This window comes from Haemorhous mexicanus, chromosome 7, assembly GCF_027477595.1.
Source record: "Haemorhous mexicanus isolate bHaeMex1 chromosome 7, bHaeMex1.pri, whole genome shotgun sequence".
In the NCBI taxonomy this organism is placed as follows: domain Eukaryota; kingdom Metazoa; phylum Chordata; class Aves; order Passeriformes; family Fringillidae; genus Haemorhous; species Haemorhous mexicanus.
The window spans coordinates 25,649,831-25,675,850 of record NC_082347.1 but is presented as its reverse complement, the minus strand read 5'-3'; the positions used below and the strand labels follow the sequence as shown (position 1 = coordinate 25,675,850).

Below are 26,020 nucleotides of genomic sequence, written 5' to 3'. Positions count from 1 at the left end.
GTGTAAGGTGTCAGTGTCCCTCTTGTGCAGACACTGGCCCTTCCAGGACTGCATTTCTTGGGAATGTACATTTGGGAGGACTGTTCTGCACACATGACTCCAACAAGCCTCAGGCTGCTTTCCTGAGAGTAACGTAGCTCATGTGATTTGTGGCAATACAAATTCTAGTGCTTGGAATTTAAAGATACAAATGATCTTCTGTGACTTTTATTGAATATGCTGTTCTTAAGCTATTGATATCTAGTTTAAAAAAATTGTTTACCTTATTATTGCCTTGGTGAAGGCCCTTATGGAAAATATTTAGCTCCCTTCTGGCTCACATGAAACTTTTGAATTGTTGTTGAATTCTGTCAGGAAGTAAGAATCATGTTTCCTACACAGACTGGGTAGGGGACAGTTTGCCCATGCACTGTCTTGGCACCCTTTGGAGAAAAAAAAAAAACATAAAAAAACATTTTCATAAAAAAAAAAAAAGTTTTTCAGGATTCTAATCTTCATTTACAAGTGTGGGAAAGAGCACTGAAGCAATCTTAGTCAGAAGTGAACCTGTGACTATATACATTTGCATGAGTTTCATATCTCATCATGGTTGGGCTGCTTGACTGTTCTTCATTTGAAGCTCTGACCAAAATAGTCACTTCAGTGCTTTTCAAGAGGATCTGGGATGTGATGCTGGATTAAATGGTAATTTACACTGTCTTGGGAAAAGTGTTGCCTGAAGCTATTGCTCTGCTTTGGAGAGGATGGGCTTTTTTCTTTTTTTTTTTTTTTGGGTTGTTTGTTTGTTGAGGTTTTTCTAATAATTTTTCAGATACCATACATTTATTTATTCTTGTTAGAAAGAGATTAATTAAACTGCTAAGTTGTTTCATGTAGCATCTTAGTGATTCAATATCTCTTTCAACAGGTTGTAGTTTATAAATTCCAACAAGCTGGTCAGTAGACACAGGAGGATGTGAATATCTTAGGATCTTGATGTGAAGAAGATCTTAAAGAAATACTGCTGAGGAAGACCTTTTCACCTTTGAGGTGTTACTTGCTCTTCCCTGTCCTTAGTGCAACATCATGTCCACCACATGCTTGAAGACCAGTCTGTTGTGAGGATGCCCATGAGTCTGTCACAGGTAGGTGTTATGTCTGTGCCTGTCACCTGCCAACCTAACTTTCTTCTGATAAACAGCCACTGAAAGGGCTAGAACTGGTGCCAGCAAAAGAACACTACAGCCAGTTATGTTGTACTACTTTAATTAGACAAGGCTGGAGATAGAATAAGAAATTTTATATGGTCCTCCACCTTGCTGAGAATAAATACGAAAATTATTTGGAAATAGAAGTTCTCAGATGTAAGGCAGAGGCCTTGGATTTAAGATGCATGCTTACATGAATATGTTTTAAAACTTTTTTAAAAATTTGCTTGAAATACATGAAACATGATTTAAACTATCAAAGGAAAAAATATTTTTGAGGTGAATCCAAAAATTTGAAATACACATGCCTTGCTCAGAAAGACTGAGTGTAGTACAGAAATGCCATCAGCATCTTACCCTCAGGGCCATCAGCAATAATTCTCTTCCCAATTAGCATATAAAATTATCAGGTAGACATGAATCATATTCATTGGTTGGGCTGGGCTAGAAAGAGAAGACTGAGCAAAAGTGATGAAAGCGGGCGGCCTGTTTAATTAAAGAGTGAGCAGCTAATTATACTGGGAGTTCTCGTTAAAGGTGTGGGATTTAGTTGCTTCCCTTTTCCTGACAGGCGTTTGAGGTGTTTTTGCAGAAGATTTGGAATGTGTTTTAGTCAACAGTAGCTTGGGGGGCAAATTAAGTACAATTCTTCCTTTCTTTTAGATTTTATGCTCTTTATTCTTTTCCCTCCTCCATTTCTTTACTTGTGAAACTTCCTTCCCTTCTCTCCCTCCTCTCCTCAACCTGTTTTGCTACTTTCCTTTTTAGGTAACTGGAGGATGTTATTGCAGAAATGACAAAGGAAAATGCTTCTGTGTTGTAACTTGTTCCATCAGTCTCACGTTTACCTCCCTGGGTTGGGTTTCTGAAGACAATAGTTTTATGCTACTAAGTAGAAAGCACTGAGAGGAAACATAGCTTAAGAAAAAGTGATTTTTTCACGTTAACTATTAACCAGATTCAAACAAGCTCGAGCACATTTCAAGCGAGGGTAACTTGTTGGGCTGTTGAACAAGAAGGAACTCCAGAGTGAAGAATAGGCATGGGCATACTCTATTCAGAGGTACGTGACCATTTTCTGCAGGTACTGACGCTGTTGAAGGTATGGGTATTCACTGGGCTTGGTTTGTTCCCTTCTCAGCCTCCCATACATAGGCTTATAGTAATCTGGAAGTTGCTTCCCTTTGGAAATGTTTTCCTTTGTCTATTACAAGCTGTCAGTAGTATTGTTTATAGAAACAAAAACCAAAAAAAATGCAATAACCGGCGTAGTTATCGTGGCTTCACAAAGTACGAGTTCAACATTTTCTGTTGCTCTCTGTTGAGATCAGAATGATTCTGTACATGGTGCAAGCAACAAACAGCTTTGCAAAAAGCAGACAACTCCTTGGCTTACACTGAATAATAAAGTTAATGCCTAAGAAAACCTCCCACTCCCCCCATATTGTTTTAGGAAGGTAATTGTTTTTTACCTTGTCTTTACGGGTTTGTCCCCAAACTACACTTCATTTAACATTTTCTTTTACTTCAGCATAAATTCTTCCTAAATGTATTCTGTTACAAAGTTCCCATTTGTACGTGTGGGCACAAATGAGGATTTTGGTCCTTTGTGACTGTGAAAAGAGTGCTTTGCACTGTGTTTGTTTTTCTGGAGGTAGCATTACATGGCTGTTGCTTTTAAAGGTTACATTTCTATGCTTTTTTAAACACCCTTTTATTTTCAAAAGCTGTTCTGTGAAATCAGGAAATCAGGTATCTTCTCCTCTTTCAGTATTACAAGGAACTTGAATCTGTGCATTCACAGGGTGATCAGCTGAAGAGACTGCAGCTTATTCTGAAAGGATTTCTTGCCTCTCTCCAGATCTGCTACTCTGAGATAGTATTGCAGTGGAAATCAGTGTTGTCTAACTTAATTCCACAGATTTTTAAAGAATTTTTAAATGCTGTCCATGTTTTTCATGCTTATTAGTTGATATTTTCATATAAATTCATTTTCTTTCTTTAAACATTTTGAGATACAGTTTTCGGTGTAAGTTATAGTTCATTTATACAGGATAGAAAGCTAGGGAACTGAAAATAAAGAATTTTAAGTTGCCTTTTCTGAGAAGCAGAACTGACTTGGATATTAGTGTATTCCTTGGCATCCTAAACATAATTTAGACTTTCCTGTTAAGTTCATAGCATACTTTTTGTATAATTTTAATGCAAAGGAAGAGGCTATGGATTGGTTAAGAATATTTTGACATTGCAAAATATTTTCCTTTTTTCTAAACAATTGCAAAGAGTTGATGTAATTTAGGCAATCCCCTGGAGTTCTAAAGGAGGAAGCAATTATAAACTGAAATTGCTCTCCAAGTTGCAAGACAGGCTTTACCTTCACCTCCTCTCTATTGGTTGAATGCTTTGTCCTTCATTCTGTGCCTTTAACCTTTACTTGTGTGGTAGAACTTGCTAAGCAGCTGGAGGTTTATTGCTAGCTCATCAAAGCTGAGCAGGGGGTGATGCAAGAAACTCTGAAAACACCAGACACATTCAGATGTGGTGTTTCATCTGGATCTGGGTAAACTACTAGGACCTAGCATCAATCATGTTCCACAATTGATTAAAAATAAAAAATGGTTCTATAACTGCCCTTTCTGAGAATGAATGTGTTATTGCTTTTCTTGTACCACTTATTTGGTGATCTTGTACTGAGTGCTCTCAGCCATGAAAACCCTTGCATGTCCTGTAAGTATTTCTCATCTTCCCTGAAGACTTATATATTGAACAACTGAATTCTGGTCTGAAGGGCTTGCAGAAAATGAAGTATTGTAGAAAGAGAGATTTTAAACACTCAATTATTGGCATATCTAATCTTCAAACTCTGCTTTCCATTTTCCAGTGTCTGCCCACTGCTTTTTTTTTTTCAGCTGGGCAGACTGTGCTCTACTTTATGATTAGCTCTGACGCTTTGGCTGGGAAAAGGCACCTCTGGAGAGGGTTAAAGGATTGTTTGGGGTTGTGATTCTGTTTTTCCCACCCTTCCATTGTACATTTTGTGCAGAGTCACACTATCAGGTTCATCCCATGCACCTTGTCTGAGTGCTGGGTGGTGCTGCAGAAGTGTGAATGAGAGCAGAGCTGAAGGGCTTTGCTGCCAGATCCTGCAGAGAGGCCCTCTCTTCCTCTTTCCTAAGCTGGAATTGTGGATCCTGCTCCCCCTCCCTTCAGGGCTGAGCCCGTGTCTGTATGGGGTGCAGTGTTTGCTGTGCCAGTGCTGGGTCTGCCCTGCTGCTTTATGGGGGTGGGCCAGGTCAGTTGTGAGTTCCCTGGGGCAGCCAGGACACTGGGATTTATAAATGATGTGGTGTGGGCAAGAGAAGCCACTCTGTGTCCTGGACTGCAAACCACTCCTCCACAAATTGAGAACTCAGTTCCCAGTGGTGCTTTCTTGAGAATTTGTTGTTGTGGGAGCACTTCTATTCTCACACACCCCTAAAGGAGACCCCACAGACATGCCAGTGCATCTCTGGGAACAAGGGGAGCTGCAGGGGCTCTCCTGGCTGTCCTCCACTGCCATCAGATTTCTGCTGTCATCATCCTGCTCCTTGCCACAGCTGAGCATGGGCACAAGACATGAACTTTGTATTCCTTGGGTATGGCTTGCCCCTGGCATGTGAAGTTCAGGTATTCTGAGATCTATCCCATAGGTTTATTTCTCTCTTGTGTACGATGAGTGGATAACAATGACATAGCAACAGTAATAACCATAACACAAATATGAAACTGGCTGCATCACTACTGAGGCAATCTTCTAACACTGTAGAAAACAGAGTGAGGTTTTCCAGTCTCTTATCCTCCAGGCTTTTCTATAGACTTAAAGGAAATATGTTTTCTTGGGTTTTGGATGGAACCTACTGTTTGTACCTGACACAGATCTAACTCCATACTTGGCCTCCCTGCTGATTCTCCAGATAGGTGCTGTCTGTCTGTTTGCAGGGACTTCTATTATTGTCTTATGAGCAAACTTTGGGGCATAGTTTAAAACAGTCTTCAGCACAGTTAGTCCTCCTTTAGATAGGGTTACCAGAGTGACAGCCCAAAAAAAATGAGAGGTGGAAAAGAGATTTGTGGCTGAGGCTTCATAACCACAGAAATCCTGGCACATGCTCAAGCCCCAGCCTGGGGCCAGGCAGGTTTTGTGTCCAATCTGTTGCTACTGGAAGCTTGTTTTGTTACTTTACTCTGCTTATGAATACAAATCTCTCTCTAATTTTCATGCTAAATTTCTAGGTCAGATGCATCACCTTTTTTACCATGTTCCTTGAAATTAATTGGTCTTCTTTAACAATTACCCCATAATTTATTTTGGAGCATCAGGGACAGTGCTGTCTCTCCCTAGCCCAGCTATGCAAATCAACCTTTCTTCAGGCTCTTCATATTCCTCAGTTGTAGAGATGTTTCATGCTCCTGCCATGGTCTGATCTCATTTTAGGACCCAAATGACAAGAACTCTACACACTATCCCAGCAAAGTGTCTTCTATAACATCTCTTTCTGTGAGAGACAGATCTAATATAGCATTTGCCTTTCTTGGACAAATGGCTGATTGTCACCTCTTTGTATATTTTCTTATCTTTATACTTTCCTAATACTTTTTTTTCTGAATCCTTATTGTTTTTGGTATCAATATCATGAACTTATAGTTGTTGGTACTGCTTTGTTCCTTTACTTAAATATTCTGCTATGATGTTTGCTTTTCCAGCCATGGAAAAGGCAATTTGAGAGATATATTACAAGTTTGGTCTGTGAGACTTTTCACCTTTCTTTGACTCAAAGGTATTTTCAAGAATATGAACCAGCAGAGTGGGCCTCAAAAAATCCCATAAAAATGGGAAAAAAAGTTTGTGTTCTGTTGTTTTTTTGTTTTTTTTTAAATTGAGTATGAATGGAATATGTTAATGCTGACAGTATAATTTCTACAAAGCACCCCCACTCCAGGGGAATAATAATGGTTCAAAATGCATCTTTACATGATACTTTAATTACATCACTTTCCCAGGTATTAGTTTCTGGAATGGATGAGAACTTCTTCCTTGCATTCTCTGTGCCCTGGATGTTTTCTGGGAACAGCTGGTTTCAGTAGGTGAAGGAGCACCTGTGACTTGTGTGTGCTGGGCTCTGTGCATGACTTCAGCCCCAAATAGTGTGGCCTCTTAGGGAGTGGTCTGTGTGCCATCATTGTTCATGGCTCTAGAACTGAGTTCAGCAGTAGTGTAAGGTTTAGAAAAAGATCCCATGGATCAATGAGAGCATCAGTCGGAAATGCCTTGGGTTCAACCACCTAGCAAGTAAAAGTCTTGGAGGTTGTACAGAAAGAAAAGCAAAAAAAACACATCCTTGAGCTGCTGAATGGGCAAAACCAGCCTAGAAAGGAGCAAATTTATATGGTAAATGACTGGGATTTGAACAGATGCTCAACCAAAGAGAAAATCTCCTGCATCTTTAAATAAGCAAAGCAATAGCTAAGAAAAAGAGCAGCAGGGAAATCAGAGGTGCAGACAGACTCCACAGGATCTTCTCTCTCCTGGGCATGAAGATACAGTACTAGACACCAACATGACAAAGAACAAGGTTCTAGAGAAAACTGATCTGTTAGATGGCACCTGTGTGCAAATCACACCAAAAGGGGTTTGAAAGAGGCTTTTCTCCCTAAAATCATTGAAACAGTTCTGGTTCAATGCAAAATCCCAAATTGTATCTGTACGCTTCTATGCAAATACAGACAGATGTGCAAGTTTAAAACACAGAATGTGTTCTTTGCAGATTTTTGACTCATATAATAAAAACAAAACAAGAAGTGGTGCAAGGTCTGGTAAGCATGTAAATCCTGTCTCTGGAAACAAATCACTTCTCTTATGCAGCTGTCCAGAAAACTAAGCAGTAATTATGCTGGAGATAAACCTGTGTTGTAAATCAAAGCTTGGCTGAAAAAGTGTGAATAAGATGAATATTTTTAAGGCAGGAAGGTGTAGGAGTAGAGGGGAGGACAGAGGGAAGGGAACAATCTGGAGGAGTGAGGAAAGAGCTCAGAGTTCAGGACTAGATCGGCTTCATATAGAGTATTTAGGATGTGAAAAAAAGGAAAGTGAATTGGAAAAACTACAGCTAATATTTAAAGAAAATTTCTATTTTGGAAAATATTGGGGAAAATCATCAGTATCAAAGAAAAGAAAGACTTATTCTATTTTTGACTGGGGAACTCAATTGCTACCAGTCTGCCCCACCTCTAATGTTAGTTTCTGCCTGTATTAGGCTGTTAGAAACCTGCAGTACTCCTGCCCTTCTCAGCTTCTCCTTAGTCTGAATTCTTGCTACTGGAGAGGGAAGGAATTGCAGTTTAGGTCAAGGATGTGTAGAAATACTGAGCAAAAAGCTGACCAGCAAGCAGTTCAAAAAATCCAAGCAGGATCTGAACTGTGGGCAGACTGGCATGTATTTTTTAGGTATTTCAAGGTCTAGAAAAGAAACATTGGTGGGCGCTTGGTTTTTCAACTTTCACCTGAAAAGTGGTTCTCTTCTGGGAACAGATGAGTCAGGACTGGATCCTTGTGCTCAGCCAGGGGTAAAGCCTGAGGTAAACTCAGGCTTGTCCCTGCTTGCTGCTTAATACAGTGACCAACTCCTGTGAGAATGGAAGCTGGTGTGTTTTTTTTTTTTTTTTTTTTTGCTAGTGGCTGCAAATAAACAGGACTTATTTCCTGGGTTATAGAAATAGCATCCAAAAGGGACAGAACATCCATTCCACTGTGCAAAGGCTGTGACTTTGGGGCTGAGAGCTGTGTAGCAGCTGCAGGAGTGTCTCCTACCACCATCTTCTGGAAGGCACCAAGAACTACAGCCTCTTTCAAGTGTTTTGGGGTGTGTGAGGAGTAAGCCAGAACGGCAAGTGTGGATGACTTAGTGAAACACGTGCTGATGAATATTATCTTCTCACTTCAGCCCATCTGTCAGGCAGCTTATAACAACGATTTCAACAAAGTTCATCTCCTTTTGGAGAGCAACAGCAACTATTTGAATGTCCAGGACAGCTTCCTTGGAGACACCCCTTTAATTTGTGCATGTAGACAAGGAAACAACAGGATAGTTGACTATCTTCTTAGGAAACATGCTGATGTCAACCTCAGAAATAAGGTAAGTGGCCACTGACTCTCCTTTGTGGGACTTTTCTTTCAGGTTCTTGGAGTGCCAGCAGGGACACTGGAAAGCACAAACAAACCTCAAGTTTGTTTCCTACTGAGGATATGTGGAGAAACAGGTGGAAATAAAAGTCTTCTCTGGTTATTTTGGGGCCCTGTGTCCAGCTCCATTTTGACATCCTGTAACAAGTTTGACACTGTAGCACAAAACTTTGCAGACCTGCCCTTTAGTTACTTTGATATATTCAGTATTCAAAGATTTTTTTTAAAGCTCTGTTCTCAATAGGAGTCTGTGGTGGTTTTTACTGCTTTCCTGTTTTTCTCTAATGTCCCAAAAGAGATGTCCTAGGGTCTCACATGTCCTTGCTTCAGTAGCCAGCACCTCTGTAAAAGGGGGGCTGTGGTGATTCCTCCTGCTGATTTACCTTGCTGTGTGGCAGCAACAGCCACATGGGATACCCACTCTCTCTTTTGAATTTCTACAGCCAGATCAAATTTTGCCAACCTACACATGGAATCCTTTGGATCCCACATCCTCCTTGCATGTGTAGTCCAATTAACATGACCCTCAACGTGTTAAATGTGCTTCTCCTTGAAGGAAGAAAGATGCATGTGTCTATTTCTGCCTGAAAATCACAGGAGATTTCCTATTAGTCTAAAAGAAAACCTGTGGAATTTAAAATGGTCTGCTCTAGTCAATATTAAGCAAAGTGAGTTCCCTGAATCTGGTACTAATCGTGGTTGCTCTGTGTTTAGAAGGGCTGCACTTGCCTCCATTACGCTGTGAGGAAACGGTTCACCTTCCTTGACTATGTGCTCATCATAATCCTCATGCCAGTTATGCTTATTGGGTACCTTCTCATGGTGAGTCTGGATGGAAGAAAGAATGACCCTGTACCTTTCCCTTGCCATTTTTCCTGGCAGTGTTTCAGGCCAGGAACCTCTACAGAATATGGGCTGGTTTCTTAAAGCAAGACTGAGTGTGTACAACAGAAGGAGCAGGGATTTACAGCTGTGGCTGTAACTGGAGGAGGAACAGTTTTGTATTACTGCATCAGTCTGACATTTCCAGAGACCATGCCTCTTTTTGGGAAAAAAAAACCCCACGGTATTTAGCGCAAATATTCTTAAGACTATATGCAGGTTAACTGTTTTACTGTGTTATTCTTTCCCTTGCACCAAACAGGTCTCAAAGACAAAACAGAATGAACACCTGGTCAAGATGTTGCTTAGAGCTGGAGTGGATGTGAATGCTACAGACTCTGTAAGTGGGCTTATACAAATGCAAATGTGGCTCACATGCAGGAAACAATACTAAAAACAGACTACGGAACCTTCTAGCAGCATAGCTGGAGTAGGAGCATCAGGGACTGAGCTGATTAATGTACCAGGAGGATTCAGTGTTTCTGCTTGACACTCAGGCAACAGATTTATAGTGTATACAGAAATAATTGCCCGCTGATCAACTAATCCTCCATTTCTGAACAATGCCCTCATGAGAGAATCCAGACAAGCTGGGCTCAGGTACTTATGTAATAAATACCCAGTTTTGTAAAGATTCTAGTGATATAAGCATCTGAGTTTATCAGCATTTATTTTGAACTGGAACAGAGTTGCAGGCCACAGGGCAAGACCCTATGTCTTGGTCTTCGGAGTGTGCTGATCTGCCATATACAGAGTTATGTATCCCCTGCCCTACCTGGGTGAGGTAAAGAGCTCCTCTTCTCTAAGGTAGAAAAGGAGAAACACCAGTTTTATCAGCAATGAAATTCTAAACCACTGAAGTGCAAGCAAACAATATTGCTTAAGATATAGTTTGTGAGGTCAAGCTCATGTGATCCTCTGAAATTATTGATTTCCTGCTAATATATCAAACCTCTTTTAGCTGTTGCATCCCAGGGAAGGAATTAAATTTTTTGGATCCTGTTTTTCTCATGGTAGTATATTTGTTTTACCTTGTAGTGTGTTGTGACAGGAAATGGTATGTTTGTTTTGCATCCAGCATTTAGGGCGAATCTGATAGCCTACAGGTAGTCCTACTTACCTAAGCTCTACTAAAGAAGTCATAGAAATAAAATTAATTTGCTTCCATTTCCCTCCAGTCTGGCAGCACAGCCCTTCACTATGCTTGTGAAATGAAAAACCAGGCAGTCATTCCTCTACTGCTTGAAGCTCATGCAGACACTTCTGTAAAGAATCAGGTAAGAAGGCAAAGTTGATAAATGTATTTGCTTATCGTGGTGGTCAACCAGTAGGTACATGGCAGGCCTTAGCTGGTGCACAGCAATGTAAGGAAAAGGGTGCACAGCTTCCTGGCAGCCAATTTATTTCCTGTTTTCTTCTTAGCTCAGAGCTACTCTATAGTTGTTCCTAAGATGTAGGCTGCAGGGCAAGGATAAAATTCTTCCTAGGTGGTTTTTGTGCAGTTGAGTGCCCTTCTTCTGAGAGGCTAAGTCAAGCTGCTTCTGTCAGCAGAACAGCTCAAGTGCTGCCCAAATCAATATTGACCTGGGAGTATCTGCACTGCTGAGTTGAGGTGAGCAGTGTATTACCTATGTTACTCTTGAAATCAAATCTCAGCTGAGCTCCGTACATTTGGATATTACTCCCAGGAAACAGCGGAAAGGCTTTCCCTGCTGTAGGGGAGGTCTTTGTTCCTTTCTTCAGCCAGAGCAGTATTAGGCCCAGCATGTCCTGGAAACCTTTATTTTAGAGCAGAAGTGACAGGGGACCTTACACAGGTGGCAAAGTTAGGAAATCTCTTTGTATGTGACCCATATCTGTCATATTGCAATGTATTTCATGTGTTTCTTTCAGGATGGGGAGACTCCCTTAGATATAGCGAGAAGATTACAGTTCTACAACATTGAAAGCATGATAAGAAAAGATTCTTAGCCATCAAGGACTCTCAAACATGCAGAAAATTACCTCATCTGACAACCCACCTTTCACAACAGCAGAAGTCCTCCAGAGGTTGAGGGCTGATACTTGATAAAGACTCAGTCCACATCCGCCCATTCCTTGCTACAAACTTGGACAATTTAGTGTGAGATTTGTCAGTATCCCAAGGCCATGAAGTTCATTTTATTTTACTAAGCCATGAATTACTACAATAGTGTTCAAAATGTTGCCCTTTCCATCTGCTACATCAGTTTTATTACTTGACTTCTGCAGACTGTGGATTTTGAAAGCTAGTTATAAAATATCTGGAAGCCTAAACATTGCATATGATGGTTGGCAGCCAACGGAAAAATAAAATATCCTTTAGAGTGTGGGCTACTTGTTCCATAGGGAAACTAAAGAATATGCTACAGCAGTTATAAAAGGTCTGGTACCCTTCTTCTTAGTATTTGTCTTCCTACAATGGGAGGGGCTGGGAAAGCAGATCTCTCAGTTGAGCCCTTCCTCCTTCAATCCTTCCTAGAATTTTCACACACCTTAATTCTCACTGTGTTGCTACAAGGGTAGGACTTAGGTTTCATCTAAGAAACAGCAAAAATAGATTCAATGCCTTACTGGATTAAGAAAGAAAGTCAATTCCCATATCACTTCAATGCATTAAGAAATAGTAAAGAAAATATGTTTGGCTCAGTAGAGAAACAGGTCTCTTGACTACCTTTCCAATATAAACAGTGTATTAAAGAAAAAAAGGAGTCAATAAATGAAATGCTGTTGATGGAAACCAGATGCATCATTCCCATGGGACTAGGCAGGATAGCCTGCTGTACAGAGTGGTGCAGGGAGCAGGGAATAATACCAATCATAATAATAATATATCCACGAGTCTTCTCTTGCATAAGTGAAGGCAGAATAAAACCTGCAGTAATAAGCAATGTATTAAAGTGGTCCAGTGCTTTGTGATTTAATTATGCAGCAATAAAGGGGAAGCTCCTTTCATATGCTGGTGTGTTGTGCCTCCTTGGTATAATGGATCTTTATCTTTGTTGACAATTTTGGCCTTTTCCTGTAAGCTGTCAGAAGTGCAGCACAGCATTGCTAATGGGTGCCACAGTAGGTGTGTGGACAAGCTAGTGTACTTTTCCTGTGTTATATTTTTCAGTGTAACTATTGTATTGGATGTCAACTCCAACTACAAGGGGTCTTGACTGGACAAGATGAGCTTGAAGCTGCAGCCAGAAACACTCCATGAAATAAAGCTCCTTGTTGGAGCCTGTAATAATGAGCATTTTGTGTGCAGTCTGGGGACAAACACTCCAGATCAGCTTGCAGCTGAGAAGAGGGGGGGCCCTTGCATGGATTATGAAGACACCATCTCTTAGGGCTGATGGCTGGAAGGGGAAAGCATCCAACTGCTTTGCCATGTTTTAGGAACTGCTTGAATGAAGAATGGCCCAGACACAGAGCTGTGTAAAAGTGAATGCTGACAGCTGAGAGTGCTGGCAACATCTTCATTGCCAGTGTGAAGAATAATTCATAGGGTGAAGCTGTATTGCCTGGAGTGCGCTTTGCTGGATGGATCTACATCTCCATATTCCACAGCTGCCATCTGTGGTCTTTGAAACTGTGAGGGGCTCAGGGTGTGTGAACAAACATTTGTGTGATTTGTAGGCATGGGGGCAGAGGAATAGTTCAGTAAATTTTTTTGAGGTTGGATTCCTTGATATTTTTTAGACATCTATTATCTGATCAGTTTCTTGTGCTTGAAGATCTCTTGGTTGTTCTTTCAAATTGATCTCTTGGTTTGATCTCTCAAATTAAGGGGTAATTTGAGGAGGGGAAAAAAAGACAGGTTCTCTGTCAAGAGGATCAATAATTTAATTTAAACAAAATTGTTCATTTCAACAGAGAAATTATCAAATCACACTTTTCGGTCTCCATATGAAGACAAAAATTGGGAATGAGAATGCCTCAACTGGGTAAATAAGATCTATCTGAAAAAAACAGAATTTAGGCTCAGGAAAATTAGTCTTGTAGAAATAAAAGCTTTTGAAATTTAGTGATCCCTGCAATATGTATTCCAATATATTCATGTTTTCAGCTTTCATTCTTATATACCTTGGACTTCTCAGGAAGACAGCAGTCACAGTAACACCATGGAAAAACTCAAATTATGAGAAAAGCAAGAAATAAATAAGAACAAATAAATACCTCTAGAAGTATCCATTATGTGTGCCTGTGTGTTTACCTCTTCCCCAGATACTACCCTTATTGCCAAATAGAAATTTTGGAGGGTTTTACAATCAACACTCTGCTCATTGTTTCAAAAATACTTTCTTAATAATTCAATGATTTTCAGGTACATTTTCTCAGTTGCATCAAGGCCCCAGATGAAATCAAGATGTCCCCATGCAGGAAAATGCTCATGGTAAATGAGATTAGTAATCCGAGGAAGTAGCCTTGCCGTGTCTGTTGGATCTGCAAAAGTGTCCAGTCCACCACTCCAAACAGCAGTTGGTGTCTTTATCTCCTCTATCTTGTACTCAGGAGGAGCAGTCTGCAAGACAGGGAGGAGACTGAGTGAATGCTGCTGTATCAAAGTTGTGTTTAGAGCAAGGCTTCTGTGCAAGCACCTCTCTTTGGCTTTTGCTTCTGCACTGCCTACAGTGAAACCACAAGGATGAAGGCCACCCTCTTCTTGTTCATTGCCCTGGCCCCATTTCCCATCTATTGAATGACCCATTCTATTCCTGTTCTTCCTCTAAAGCATGGCTAAGGATTGTCTTGCAGCTTGGTCCTGTCTTGTGCTCTTCAGGGGTGTGGGCATGGTCAATATGGTCAATATCAACAGTATCAATATTCACCAGTCAAGGACTCTGGAGATTTTTCCTGTCTATATTCAGGGTGAGGTGATCTATAAGTTTTTTGGGGTGGACAGTGAAACTTTTGGTCTTAGTTTTCATGCTTGGAACTGAAGTGGAAAGGAAATAATTTGGCCATTTATGATTTCACCCTAGAAGATTTCTGAGTGTGTGAGACAGAAGTGACTGATTGTAGCTCTGGAGCCTTTCTGTTTGTGAGAATCAGCATTTTGGTACAGCAAGGACACTGCAAGTCAAATGTGCTGGTTAAAAGTGAAATGGTTGCCAGTCCACTGGAGAGGTCACTGTGAGATCTGTTTCCTCTCTTAAATGAAAGGCAGGCTTTGAGGATTTTTGGGCAAGTGAAGAGCTCTGTACTCACCCAGTCCTAGGACTTGGGTGTGGTTCTTATTTTTGGAATGACATTGAGCACATCCCTGCGTCAGTAGGGGAGACAAAATGAACTTCTGTTAATTGTCTGTAAAGGTCTATCTTTGCCTTGTTTGTGAACAGACTTTTACACTTCTGTGTGATTCAGCTGAAACATTATCTGAGACCACTCTCCCCCTTGTTAATACTCACTGGTGCTAAAATTTGAATTTTTCTACTACTAGTTTTACCAAGACTCAAGGGTAAGTTCTGAGGGAGTCCATTTTGCCTTACCTGGTTGTATTTCTTCATGTTTTCCTTAGAGCCATAGTCATAAGCTTGAAACCGGTCTGTATGTGCTAGCTGTTAACAGAAGAGACAAAATCAAAGATGTGAGAGATGAAGGAGTAGAGTGCAGAAGGCATATTCCTGCCTGTGAGTTAAGTCAAGGCTCAGGTAGTGGACTGTGTTATTCCCACACTTTCTCTGGTAGCAGGCTTCCAGGGTGCTGAGGATAGATCACAGGGTAAGGTGGCATCCTTGCCTTTTCTCTTGCTAACTTTCTATCCAGATCCTTATCCTCAACCCTCAGTATGTTTTGTTACTTAAAATTTTTTTTACTACCTTAGATAACTAAAATTGGGGTCACTGTCATGCAGAATTGGGTCCAGTTGTCACATGGAAAGAGAACCTGAATGTCTATAATGTGTCAGGGCTACTACAAGCCTTGTGTAATACACCTTGCAGGACTGGTGAGTGAATACCTGTAGTTTTTTGCTTTGGTAATTTAATTTTTTGCACAAACATGACAAGCAATTTCACTTGTGAGTGGTCTGTAAAAAAGGATGAGAGAAACTCCGTTTAGAAAATCTTTGCTTCCAGGATTTAAGTAGCTGGGTAAGCACTAAAAATCTGCCTGGTGCATTGTCTTTGCTGCTCTATCTTCCTGTATCTGTGTTTGCTTTGCATCCACTTGATTTTGTTTGAGGCTGGCAAAGAGTCACTAGCTGTTCATGGTTTGTGTCCATTTCCTGGCTAGTTGTATCCCGTGGGACTGACTGTTGGGAATCTTTGTCTTCAGGAGCATATCTATATTCTAGACTGCAGGTGCTCATGGCAGTAGGTGAGAAGGTATGATGGTCAGTTTCCCAAATCCAGAGCCTCTGGATTCCCTGTAGGCTGTCAGTTGCATAAAAAGCAGCAGTGAGAGACTGTTTCCATGTCAGTGCACAATCATACCTGTCGCCAGTGAAAAATGTTGTGTACCGATGTCCCAGCTGGGGAATGTCCTACGTACATATCTATTCGACTCTGGAGAGAAAGCAGACATTTTATAAAGACAGAGATCCAGTGCTGTGACAGAATAAAACTGTGAAGAAAGTGAGTTTTTATTGAAGAAGCCAGCTTACAAAACATTTTTTATAGTTCTGTTAGGGAGGTGTCCCAATTCCATCTCCCTGGATTCTTCTTCAGCTGTGTTATCTTGCTCTGAGAACCACGTTAGTGACTTAAGCAAGGCAGGAAATACTCTTCATGGTTAAGCTCTGCAATTCAAAAGCTGCAATTGATTTTGCATTGAGCCTTTGAGTCTAACTGCTTTCCCATATGTGCTTTTAAAAAGGATTATAGATGAAAAAATGGGCACTGTTGTTTTAGACACTGCAGTAATAAAAATTATACAGGCTAGCTTCTGCGTACTTTGTGTAAAGGGGATTGGCACCACAGCATCCATGTATTGGCAAGCAGAGGGAAAACTCTGCTGTCTCTCCTGTCCTCTCTGACTGATGCACAAGTGTTTGTGAATCCCACTGTAGGTGTGCTGCACACCTCAGCACAGTGGAAGGGCTTTCTGTAGCTCTACACCTTGTGGATGGAGCTATTGAGCCCAGTTCTTGATCAGCAAAACCAGGAAAATGTCCCTTACAGTAGTTCCTTGGGACCAAATTTTTGGTGCAAATAGTCTGAAAATTGGGAACAAGAGGTTTTCTCTTGTCTTTTAGCAAATTCAATGTTCAGAGGACCCCAGTGTCTATATGCTAAAGAAGGAAACTGTCCACTGTATTGGCAAGAAGTCTGACTCCATCACTCATTGTCTCTTCTTAAAGATCATCTGCCTGGGACAAAAATCTGGATGGCTTAGCCCCAAAGAGGGTACGTCCTGACATATGCAATATAGCTCCACTTTGAACTCAGTTCTTTCTCTCTGCTGCTGGAATGTGCCCAGCTGTTGGTCCCACCCATCACTAGCCCTAGCCATGTTGCCACTGCTGACAGTCCACCAGGTCCTGGCATTCCCTCTGTCTGCTGAGAGCTACAATGGGGTTAATGTACATTTACATGCTTGACAGTAACTAGGCAAGGATGTAGTGCACAAGTGCAACTGCCAAAATCCCTTTAGTTTTGCTCTGAGTAGGAGTTCTTGCATACACTTACCGAGTTGATATTTTTTACACTGCCTCCAGCTATGTAACAGAGAACATGGGCACAAAACTTATCCAGGGTTGTACACAACTGTGTCACAGGTCCTTTCAGGAACTTGATCTGGTGGGCAGCTCCTTTGCAGCCAAGTACTAACTGAGGGAAAGGAAAAGTGCAACACCTTTTTTTCTTGTTACAGAAGAATTTTATGCAGAAAATTGTTGCTAATAATTGTTGCCTAGCCTTCATAACACGGTATTCAAAGAATGTTGGAACAGCTTACCCTCACAGTACCCCTTAAAGAACCCTCTTCTCTACAGAACATCATTTATTCTTCTTCCTTCATATTACTATCAGCAATCCTCAAGCAAGCTGTCCTTCAATTTCTAGTGTGCTGACCCTAATGTAATTTTTAAAGTCCTACAGATTGTCATGTCTGTCATTGCAGTTCTGGTTTAACTCCTCCTGCAGGAGGCCAGCAAAATTTTAGTCAAACAAAAGGAATCCTAAAACAGGACAGTTTCACAAGTCTCCAACTTCATTAGGAGCTGCTGCTACAAGCTCTGTATCCTAACTATTTTCACCACAGGCTTTGGGAAGAGTTTTTTCAAGACCACTCAATTCATCCCCAGCTCAATGTCAGCATGTCACTTGTTTGGGAACAATCGACCTCAGGCTGAGGGAACCCTGTAGAGACCAGTCAGGCGTTGGACCTCTCAGAAGGAAAAAATGACCTACCCTGAGCAGTGGTTCAGGAAGATTTGTTATCTTAACCAGAGGGCTTGTAGCATGTGGGCATGCAGTTACTGGCCCCAGAGCAAAGAACACTTTCACCCGTTTAGCCAGCTCAGGGTACATATAAAATGCTATGAAGCCTGTAAACACAGAAGAGACAGCCTGAGTTAGTGAAGATATCCTCCATAGACAAATTAAATACATGAAAGGCAGATAGAAAACAAGACATCATAGCAGATTGGCAACCCTGTCTGTTGTTGTGTTTGTGCTGCATGTTTTACTTAAGGAAAGTGTTGAACTGAAATCCTGAAACTAATTTTATTTATTTATTTATTTATTTATTTATTTATTATTGGGAGGCAAAGCTCATTTTAAGGTTTAAAGCATGTCTGGGCATTGTCTTTATCAGAACCGTTTTTGTAGGCAACATGTCAGTGAGGTTTTGAAGACATCATAAATTCCCTCTAAATTTCATGAAACTCTCATAAAAAAAGAGTTTTCAAATTAGAGTCTCTAAATTTCTATGCTTGTTTATGCTTTCATGAAACTATAGAATAATTAGCTGAATACTGGGAGCTTTGAGTATTTTCAACTGATTGCTTGCATCACAGGCAGATGAAGAAAGCCTAGATGCCTGATTTGTTTTGCCATGAGGGTCCTTAAATACTCTTATGAGAGGCAAAAAAGAGAGGCAAAAAAGAGAAAAGATCAGAATTTGTGACAATATATGATTTTTCCATACTTCCTTCTCTTTTTTTCTGGTTTGTTTACACTAATAACTGGCAGTGGCTCCTTTCTAATCAATGTCCATTCATGAATCTTACACATAAACCATAACCATCAAGAACTTTCAACTAAAGAAAAAAGAAGGCTGCATTTAGAGGCCATGAAATGAGTAATGACAAAGGCTGGACCTAAGATAAAATAAACTATTAATGTTTCTACTTTCCTGATTTTTGTTCTCTGACACCATGGTTTTAAACAGCAATGTGGCCAGTTATAGCCTGTCATTACCTACAACTTAAATTGTAAGATTGAACTATGTCATGACTTAGTAATGTTAAGGTTATTTTTCCTTGCCTTCAAGCAATTTAATTTAAATAAATGTATTCATGTAAATGATGTATTATATGGGCTGTTTTATCTTTTCAGTTTTTCCACCCTGTTCACAAGAACAGGGTCCCCAGGGCAATGGTCACAGCACCAATTCTGCCAGAGTTCAAGAAGGGTTTGAACAATGCTCTTAGGCACATGGTGTGAATGTTGGGGCTGGCCAGGGCAGGGCCAGGAGTTGGACTTCAGTGATCCTATGTCCCTTCCAGCTCAAGATATTCTATGATTCTAATTGTCTGCCTTAATACAAAACAACTTCATGTAAATTCCCCTTGCTGAGAAAAATACCCTATAGTAGTACAAGAAGTACCCAGTAAATTACTGTTATTCTGTCTGTAATTATTTGAAAAGTTGAACTATCACTGCATCTTCTATTAAGTTTATTTGCTTCTTAAGGGTAACCAAAGCTGATTTTAGAAAAGTTTTGTATATTTTCCAAATCTCAACACATAAAAATCTCTATGTTTTTCTAACTCTATACAAACAAGAAAAACAACAGAATTAGTGGGGAGAGTAACCTATTGATCAAATAGGAATACAAATGATTTTCAACAATTCTCCTGACATTACCTGCAGTTGACCCTTCAGAGTGACCAATATAGTAAACATCCTTCTGTCCAGTTTTATTCATGATGAAGTTCAGCTCTGCTGGAATATCATATTTACCCATTTCATTGAAGCTGTGGGGAGAAACACGAAAAGCTGGCAGACAATTTGACACTCCCAGTGTGAGTTACTGACTGTCAGTTTTGTTCATTGCACCAAGCAGGAGCCATTGAAGGAGGAGGTTGCACACTGTGTCTGCATCCTTGCTGGAGCTGGGGGAGTGGGCAGAGGGGTGCAGCTGTGCAGCCTGGCTGCCTGATGCCTTGGGCTCTGTGTGCATGAGGTGCCAGTTTCACCTGACAGCTGCAGCCCTTGGGGAACTGAATTTAATCACTGCCTTCACCTGCACGGGTTACAAAACACATTTCCCTCTTGGCTGAATTCAGCTGTGAGAGATCTGATTTCTAGACAAGGCTGCTCAGCCTGTTCCAGATGAGGTTCTTGCTCTCCCTCTCACAGTACAGTCTCCCTTTTCCTCAGCATCCCGTTTCATTTCCCAGTCTCTGAAATCTTTTCCCCAGCCAATGCTCCCAACTCTGGGTAGTAGTGATCATCCATCTTTGTCTGCTTCTTTACTCTCCTGGGTTGGTGTAGATCCTGATCTGATGCTGCTTTAGGTAAAGGCCATCAGGCTGAAGCTATCTAGTCCTCTTGGAGTTTCTATGTTTAGTCTTTGTCTCTCAAGTGAGTACCTGAACTGCCAGAACTCCTTCTGGCAGGGCTTAAGGGTCTTGTGTTTTAAAGACCAGGTGTTCCCTCTGCTGTTTCCCAACCAGACATCATAGCCAGCATCTGCAAGGACGAAGCCCAGGCTGTTGCTGGGCAGGTTGGAAATCCAGTGAGTAGCATCTCCTAGAAAAGCATGCTGCAGGAACACTGCAGGCCTTTGCCCTGAAAAAGATTTAAAAAATACTTTTATTGGAACAGCAAATAATGTGTATTTCATATTGGAACGCAGAGTGCAGTTTGTGAGAGATTTCCATCTTTCAGAAGCTCCCAGGAGAACTATATATCGATAGTGGTTTGAGAAACCTGAAGGATTTTTCCTATGCAAGCAGGAACCATTTAATGACATTTCATAACCACTTTACAGCAGGTCTGGCAAATAATGAATTTACTGAGGATGCTTGTCCTACTTCCTCTTGCACTGGAAAGCCAGCTTACAGCCCCTATGCTGAAACCATCTACCCAAAGGTGAAAACTGCTGAAGGCACAACAGTGTATGGAAGAGAAAGAAAAATTAATCCAAAGAAGGAAATCCACGCTTCAGTAACCACTGAGCAGGGCTGAGAGGCCCCTGATCTAACTTGGCTAGCCTTACTTTGAGAGTCAGGCTGGTCCAAACTATCTCCAAAGGAGATGCAGTTAGGGGAAGGCATCCAAATAAATCGTTCTATAATACTAACAAGGACTAATAACCAAGGTAACAGTACCCAGGGTACCTCAAATTCCAGCTAGAAATTTTTATTCAATTCAGAAATTGTGATGAAACTGATGAATTGCATTTGCTTTTCACTGACAACCTGATTTCTTTCCTCCTTCCTTAAGAGTATTTCTGTCTTTCAGAAGCCTGGGAATTATTCATACCCCTAACCTCAGAGGCTCTGTTGTCAGGCTACTATTTTATATGTGTATGATTTGTGTTGTTAAGGCAAAACCTTCCCAAATCCTGTTTACGAGCCTGCTTGCCAGACCATTTGAGGGAAAAAAACTTCCAACCCTTGGATGTAACAAAATTACTAGGGAAGTCTGAAATAAGGACAGAGACACTGAATGTGTGGAGTTAGATGGATTCAGGATTTGAGTCACACTTCTGACTAGGTGCCCTTGTGGAGATGGAAATGAATGGAACACGCCATTCCACATGAAAAGGGGAAAGATGGGGAATCCATGTAAGGGTTGGCTCCTCTCAGACCTTCCTTGTGTCCTGTAACTGTCAAACCTGTATTTCGGTCATTCCTCCCAGCAGGAATTCTGTAAACAGCAAGAATGTATCCATCCTCTGTTGTAACTTCGTATTCCTCACTGGGGTATCCATGATATCTGATAATTTCACTCTGTGGAAAGCCAGAGGAGTGTTAATTTGCCAGTTGTCCTGTTCTAGAGAATAACCAAGATGAGCAGTGCAGGTGTGGAATGTGCTGATGGTAGTGCAAGGCCCCAGCCACAGGGAACATGGCTGAGAAGAAACATTACAGATCTTGTAAAAAGATGAAGCAAAGTCCTCTTCAGACCTGTTTAGAGGTTGTGGTTGTCTGGTGTTTAGCCCCCTGTTACAGGACAAAGCAGAACTGTGCTGAGTGACCAGCTCCCTTCTGAGTATTTGTCATGTTATGCAAGGCTTATGCAATTGTACCTTTCTACAGATTAAATATGCAGCTATATCTGCATAAGACAATGCCAGTAGCTGTGGGGATGGTCCATAATGAGTCCCTTCTTGGAGAAGTGTGGTTAGGCAAGTCACGCAGGCAAAGCAAACAAGGATGGAGATCTTGTCAAAGGAACTAATGGGACCACCTACGCCTAATTTTGCATGTGCTCTGAGGAAATCTTTGGTGACTCAGGGCAAGGCATCTTTGATTAGTTTGCATTGAGAGAATCTGAAGAAGGGGTTCAACCTCCCTTACCACTGTTCTGAGCAAACAGTTTGTTATGGAAGGGTAACACTTTGCTTCGCTTGAGATAAGACACCAGTCTTTGCCTTCTCTGCAAAGGAATTTTTCTCTGTGGCAGACTGGACTGTTTGGATAGAAAATCAAGGTTTCTTCCAGGCTAGTGCTGGAAGGTTCCTTGTTCTCTTGCCAGGTTTTCATTCCTCCCGTTCCGCAGTAGCCTGAAATACCAACATGTGTTGAGAAAGCTGATTGCAAACAGGTATCATGAGCCATGACACAGCTCCACGTTTATCATATATCTGTTGGGCTTCATCCTAAATGCAGACAGCAAAGTCTCTTGTTCAGTTTAGTATGGACTGGAGCAGCAGTCTGTGCTCTGTCCACAGGCAAGGGCTGAGTCTGGCCACTGGGATCAAAATTACATGGTGTGGCTCTCCAGTGCCCCTCAGGAGGTTCTGGGGAGTTGCCTAGCCTTGGAAGCAAAGGTAGCAGCCAGCAGTCCCCACTGCAGTGCTGTGTGTCTGTCCTCATGCAATGAGGTACATCTGTCCCTGGCACATTCAGAGCTGGCCCTCATGGTGGGAGTGACCCTAAGGCAGTGGTTTTGGAAACAGCAGGCTTGGAAAACAGGAGGTGCAGAAGGGGCTATTCTCAGCTTTCCTGACAAGGAGTGTTAGTTGTGCAACTGGAAGAGAAGCTTTAGAAAAGGAAAGAAGGTGACCCAACTTACAACATTCATGAAACATTCCGGGTTGCGACTCTTCTTGCAGCGGCTTGTGTCAACACCTGCAGTGGAGGTTGCTGTGAATCCTGCTGAAAAGGCAACTCCTTGGGAGCACAGCAGCATGAGGAGGCACCACATCTTGGGGCTGTGTGGAAGAGCACATGCAGAGGTGTTTGTGTTAGGAAGAGAGTGGTGTGGAATTCCACAGGAGGACCTGAGAGGAGAGTCTCCTGAAGGTTGCCTAAGAACTGTTCCCCAGGGGCTGCCAGAGTAGGAACCTGTGTGGGGATGGGCTGTCTTAAACTCCCCCTGTTTAACAGGTAGGGTTGCAGGACAGGAGCAGAAAGCACCTGGGGATACCATGCATGAATATGCCTGAGCACTCTGCAGATTACAAGGGAACTGGGGTTGGCAGACAGGGCCAGCTCTTGGCACGAGCCTAGCAGCTTAACAAAGAAGCATGATCACCTGAGATGACCATCACCCAGCTTGTCTACCTTTATCTGTCTCCACCCTTCTGCCAGCAGGAGAGGTGAAGGGAGAAGAAAGCACTGTTTGTTTCCTGTCTCCTCAGGAATGAGGTGAAAGAGGCTCAGGATGGGCTCTCTTTTAGCTTGCCCTCACTTCCTCTGGGACTGAATGCTATTCTTGTGTCTGTCAGTGGTGTGCTGGGGGGAGGGACCAGATAATGAGGCTCATGAAGGAGTCAGGAATAATTCCGGCACTCTGTCAAAAGATTTAATGGATGTTGGGCAACATACTTGCATGTTCAGTGCCAGTTTGTGTTTCCCTCATAGGGTGATGTGCCCCAGAACATAATCAGTTCCTCTGAGAATAGAGAGCAAACGAGGTGACCATATGTGGCTCCCCAAAATGCCCATGAGTCAGTTCCTAGGCAGCCCTACCTTTTGGTCACCAGGACAGCAGCTGTGAGGAGAGACCAACAGATCCTGAGACTGCCTTTGTGCTGCCAAGGGCCTATCTCCAATACCTCTTAGAAATGGCTGTCTACAGTGCAAATCTTGTATTGGTCATGAGGAAGTGAGACCTTGCACTTTCCTGGGATGATGGATGGCTCCAGATTAGCATTTCTGAATAGAAATTGCAGAGTGCAGTTGATCTAGTACCAGTTTATGCCAACTGCATGTAAAATAGATATGCTTCCAGATTTAGTCTTTATTTTCTAGAATCCAGACCAATGAGTGCAGGAACACTGCTCTCTCTGAGCTTCCCAGACTTTTTTGCACAAAAAAAGATTGGTCCAGGAAGCTCAGTACTGAACTTATATATTCAGGAAAAGCCTGACACATCACACATCATACATCAGATTTTTGTTTTATGGTGTGCTTTAATGTGTGAGGAGAGAATGATACCTGTGAAGGGAAGAGTAGTAGTCATTCTGCATGTGTATAAAAGCCATAAAGATCAGGCAGGAGACCTAAATATTCAATAGTACAATCCATGGGACTTAATGCAGTGTAAGGTTTCAGCTCATTGCAGCACTTGTAAGAATGCCTCACCAGGAGTGGCTGGGGACACCACTGCTCTTGCGGGCTGGGCTTCCTCAGAAGAAGAGGACACATTTTCATGACCATGGTGTGTTTGTATTCACCATCCTGTCCATCCTTTAATGGACTTTTGATGCAATTGTTGAATATCTGCCAAGTCCAGCTCTGAGACTGGGGTTGCAGCAGTTCCTGAGGACAGTTTGTCTGGAAAGGACAGGAACTCCAGAGGGTTCAGCCTTGCTGGGGAGAAGGCAGGCAAAGGCTGGCTGCTGCTGAACATAACCTGGTGTTATGTTCAGCAGCAGTCAGCAAGAGTGAGATTGTCAGCATTTCAGAGTCCATGTAACTTCACAGTAGCAATACCATACATGTTTTGTGAGTGAATTTCCTGTCTTACAGTTTTTGTTAGGAAGTTAAGCAGGCTCAGGAGACAAGTCTTTTTTGGAACCAGGCATTAGAGATGGAGAATGCAATTTTTAATGATGAACAGAGGTTCTCATGTAGCCACATGTTTCTTGAGTCTGCTTCTAGCATAAGACATCTGTTATGACGAGATATGGTGCTCTGTGAAATTTATTTGTACTCAGGAATGTTCAATATCAAGATCAAGAGAAAATAAGGAAGTATTCCCCATCAAGTAATGAGGAAGAAGAACAGAATTTGCTGGATGAGAGAGAGATAAACAAGGAAAATATGTTTTGACTTTTAGTGATCTTCAATTTGGCCTTTAAATTTGACTGAACAAATTTAAAGAAGTCAAACCTCATGAGTCATCAAACAGTTGAAATGAGGTATCATTTGGAAACACACAGAACTTTAAATTTGGCATGAAAACACACTTCATTAAATTCCCTCTGTATATCAAATACTTCTTAACTTTTTTTGTCAAAACAGGAAGCCTCACAACTACATACTCAGGCAGTGCAACACTCTGTTTTGCTCTCTGTTGTTTTACTCTATTCTAGTGGGAGCAAAATATGCCTGCCTCTCCCTGCACTGGGAATCTCAATTTGGCAAGAAAAAGTTCTGCTAGCATCTCAGTTTGTTTTCACATCTCTACCAAAATTAGTTGAGGCAATGCAGAGGCTAATTATTCCTCTTGTTAAGGTAAACTTTCCTCAATGCACCCTCTGAGCACCTGACTTAGCTGGCATGGCTTATGGACTTCCAGGTATTCATCTTTTACTCAGATGCAGGGGGCCAAGTAGCATCAACCTTGTCAGGCCACTGCTCCCTTAAACTCTAGGAATAAAGACAGGAGACGCAAACAGCTGTTTTCATCTAGTGAGATGAAGTCATAAGTAACCACTGAGCATGGTAAAATATCACAAAAGAATATGCTTAGATGGAAAAAAGATCAGAGAGAGAAATGCCCTTGAAAGTTCCTCTACGTACTTTTAAAATTTAGTGAAGCTAAGATGCAAGCCATTCTGAAATTTGTCCTTTTATCCTTGTGCCTTAAACAGCCTAAAGTTTACTTCATAGAAGCTGTAAGGCATAGGCACACCAACCAGAAGAGCAACTGTGACAAAACATGCATGAGAATTTGCTGCCTTACTCACTAATAAAATACACCCACATTATACAGAAGGAGCAGGAGATCCAGATTACACATTGTTGCAATACTTGCACATTCATTCCCCTGTTCTCAGAGGGAAAAAAACAAGTAGGAAAAAATTAAATAGTTTCTCCTTTTTTCCTTTTTGTGCACGTCAAATTTGTGTGTCTTCTAGTTAAGCAGAGAAGCACTTCAGTGCATCACAACAGACTTAAAAATGAGAGGAAAAACCCTGCTTACTTTTTCAACCA

General features: G+C 41.6%; 3 protein-coding genes across 6 annotated transcripts in view; 1 reads left to right on the top strand and 2 right to left on the bottom strand.

Moving 5' to 3' along the window:
- Positions 1 to 2,007: 2,007 nt before the first annotated feature.
- On the top strand, positions 2,008 to 12,261 carry ANKRD22 (ankyrin repeat domain 22). Of its 3 annotated transcripts, XM_059851565.1 has the most exons (6): positions 2,010 to 2,250; positions 8,168 to 8,359; positions 9,121 to 9,228; positions 9,551 to 9,628; positions 10,467 to 10,565; positions 11,182 to 12,261. In XM_059851565.1, the coding sequence occupies exons 1-6, from the start codon at positions 2,230 to 2,232 to the stop codon at positions 11,257 to 11,259; spliced, it is 576 nt and encodes a 191-aa protein (XP_059707548.1). In that variant the 5' UTR covers positions 2,010 to 2,229; the 3' UTR covers positions 11,260 to 12,261. The 3 variants fall into 3 exon arrangements, with proteins under 3 accessions (XP_059707549.1, XP_059707548.1, XP_059707547.1); XM_059851566.1 differs by lacking the exon at positions 9,121 to 9,228 and having other exon boundaries at positions 2,008 to 2,250; XM_059851564.1 differs by lacking the exon at positions 2,010 to 2,250 and having other exon boundaries at positions 8,144 to 8,359.
- Positions 12,262 to 13,580: 1,319 nt separating this feature from the next.
- The window catches only part of LOC132329916 (lysosomal acid lipase/cholesteryl ester hydrolase-like), a 12,664-nt gene continuing 224 nt past the window's right edge, over positions 13,581 to 26,020 (bottom strand). The window contains exons 2-10 of one of the 2 annotated variants that reach the window (XM_059851559.1): positions 22,710 to 22,848; positions 21,307 to 21,421; positions 20,057 to 20,255; positions 19,329 to 19,438; positions 17,649 to 17,785; positions 16,926 to 17,066; positions 15,732 to 15,803; positions 14,787 to 14,855; positions 13,581 to 13,819 (exon numbers count right to left, since the gene is read on the bottom strand). In XM_059851559.1, the coding sequence (XP_059707542.1) occupies positions 13,586 to 13,819; positions 14,787 to 14,855; positions 15,732 to 15,803; positions 16,926 to 17,066; positions 17,649 to 17,785; positions 19,329 to 19,438; positions 20,057 to 20,255; positions 21,307 to 21,421; positions 22,710 to 22,841 (1,209 nt within the window). In that variant the 5' untranslated portion in view covers positions 22,842 to 22,848 and the 3' untranslated portion in view covers positions 13,581 to 13,585. Of the gene's footprint in view, positions 13,820 to 14,434; positions 14,561 to 14,786; positions 14,856 to 15,731; positions 15,804 to 16,925; positions 17,067 to 17,648; positions 17,786 to 19,328; positions 19,439 to 20,056; positions 20,256 to 21,306; positions 21,422 to 22,709; positions 22,849 to 26,020 lie in introns of those variants that run through there. The other variant, XM_059851560.1, reaches the window with a different exon arrangement.
- LOC132329918 (lipase member M-like) overlaps positions 23,871 to 26,020 on the bottom strand; it is a 21,474-nt gene continuing 19,324 nt past the window's right edge. Inside the window, exon 11 of the mRNA XM_059851563.1 lies at positions 23,871 to 25,453. The gene's annotated coding sequence lies outside the window, so the exon portion shown is untranslated. The remainder of the gene's footprint in view (positions 25,454 to 26,020) is intronic.

Bases quoted from the DNA above. Each gene is read 5' to 3' on its own strand.
- ANKRD22 (XM_059851564.1), top strand. From the start codon at position 8,144: ATGAATATTATCTTCTCACTTCAGCCCATCTGTCAGGCAGCTTATAAC. The intron at 8,360-9,120 runs GTAAGTGGCCAC...CTCTGTGTTTAG, and splicing joins ATGTCAACCTCAGAAATAAG to AAGGGCTGCACTTGCCTCCA. The intron at 10,566-11,181 runs GTAAGAAGGCAA...TGTTTCTTTCAG, and splicing joins ACACTTCTGTAAAGAATCAG to GATGGGGAGACTCCCTTAGA.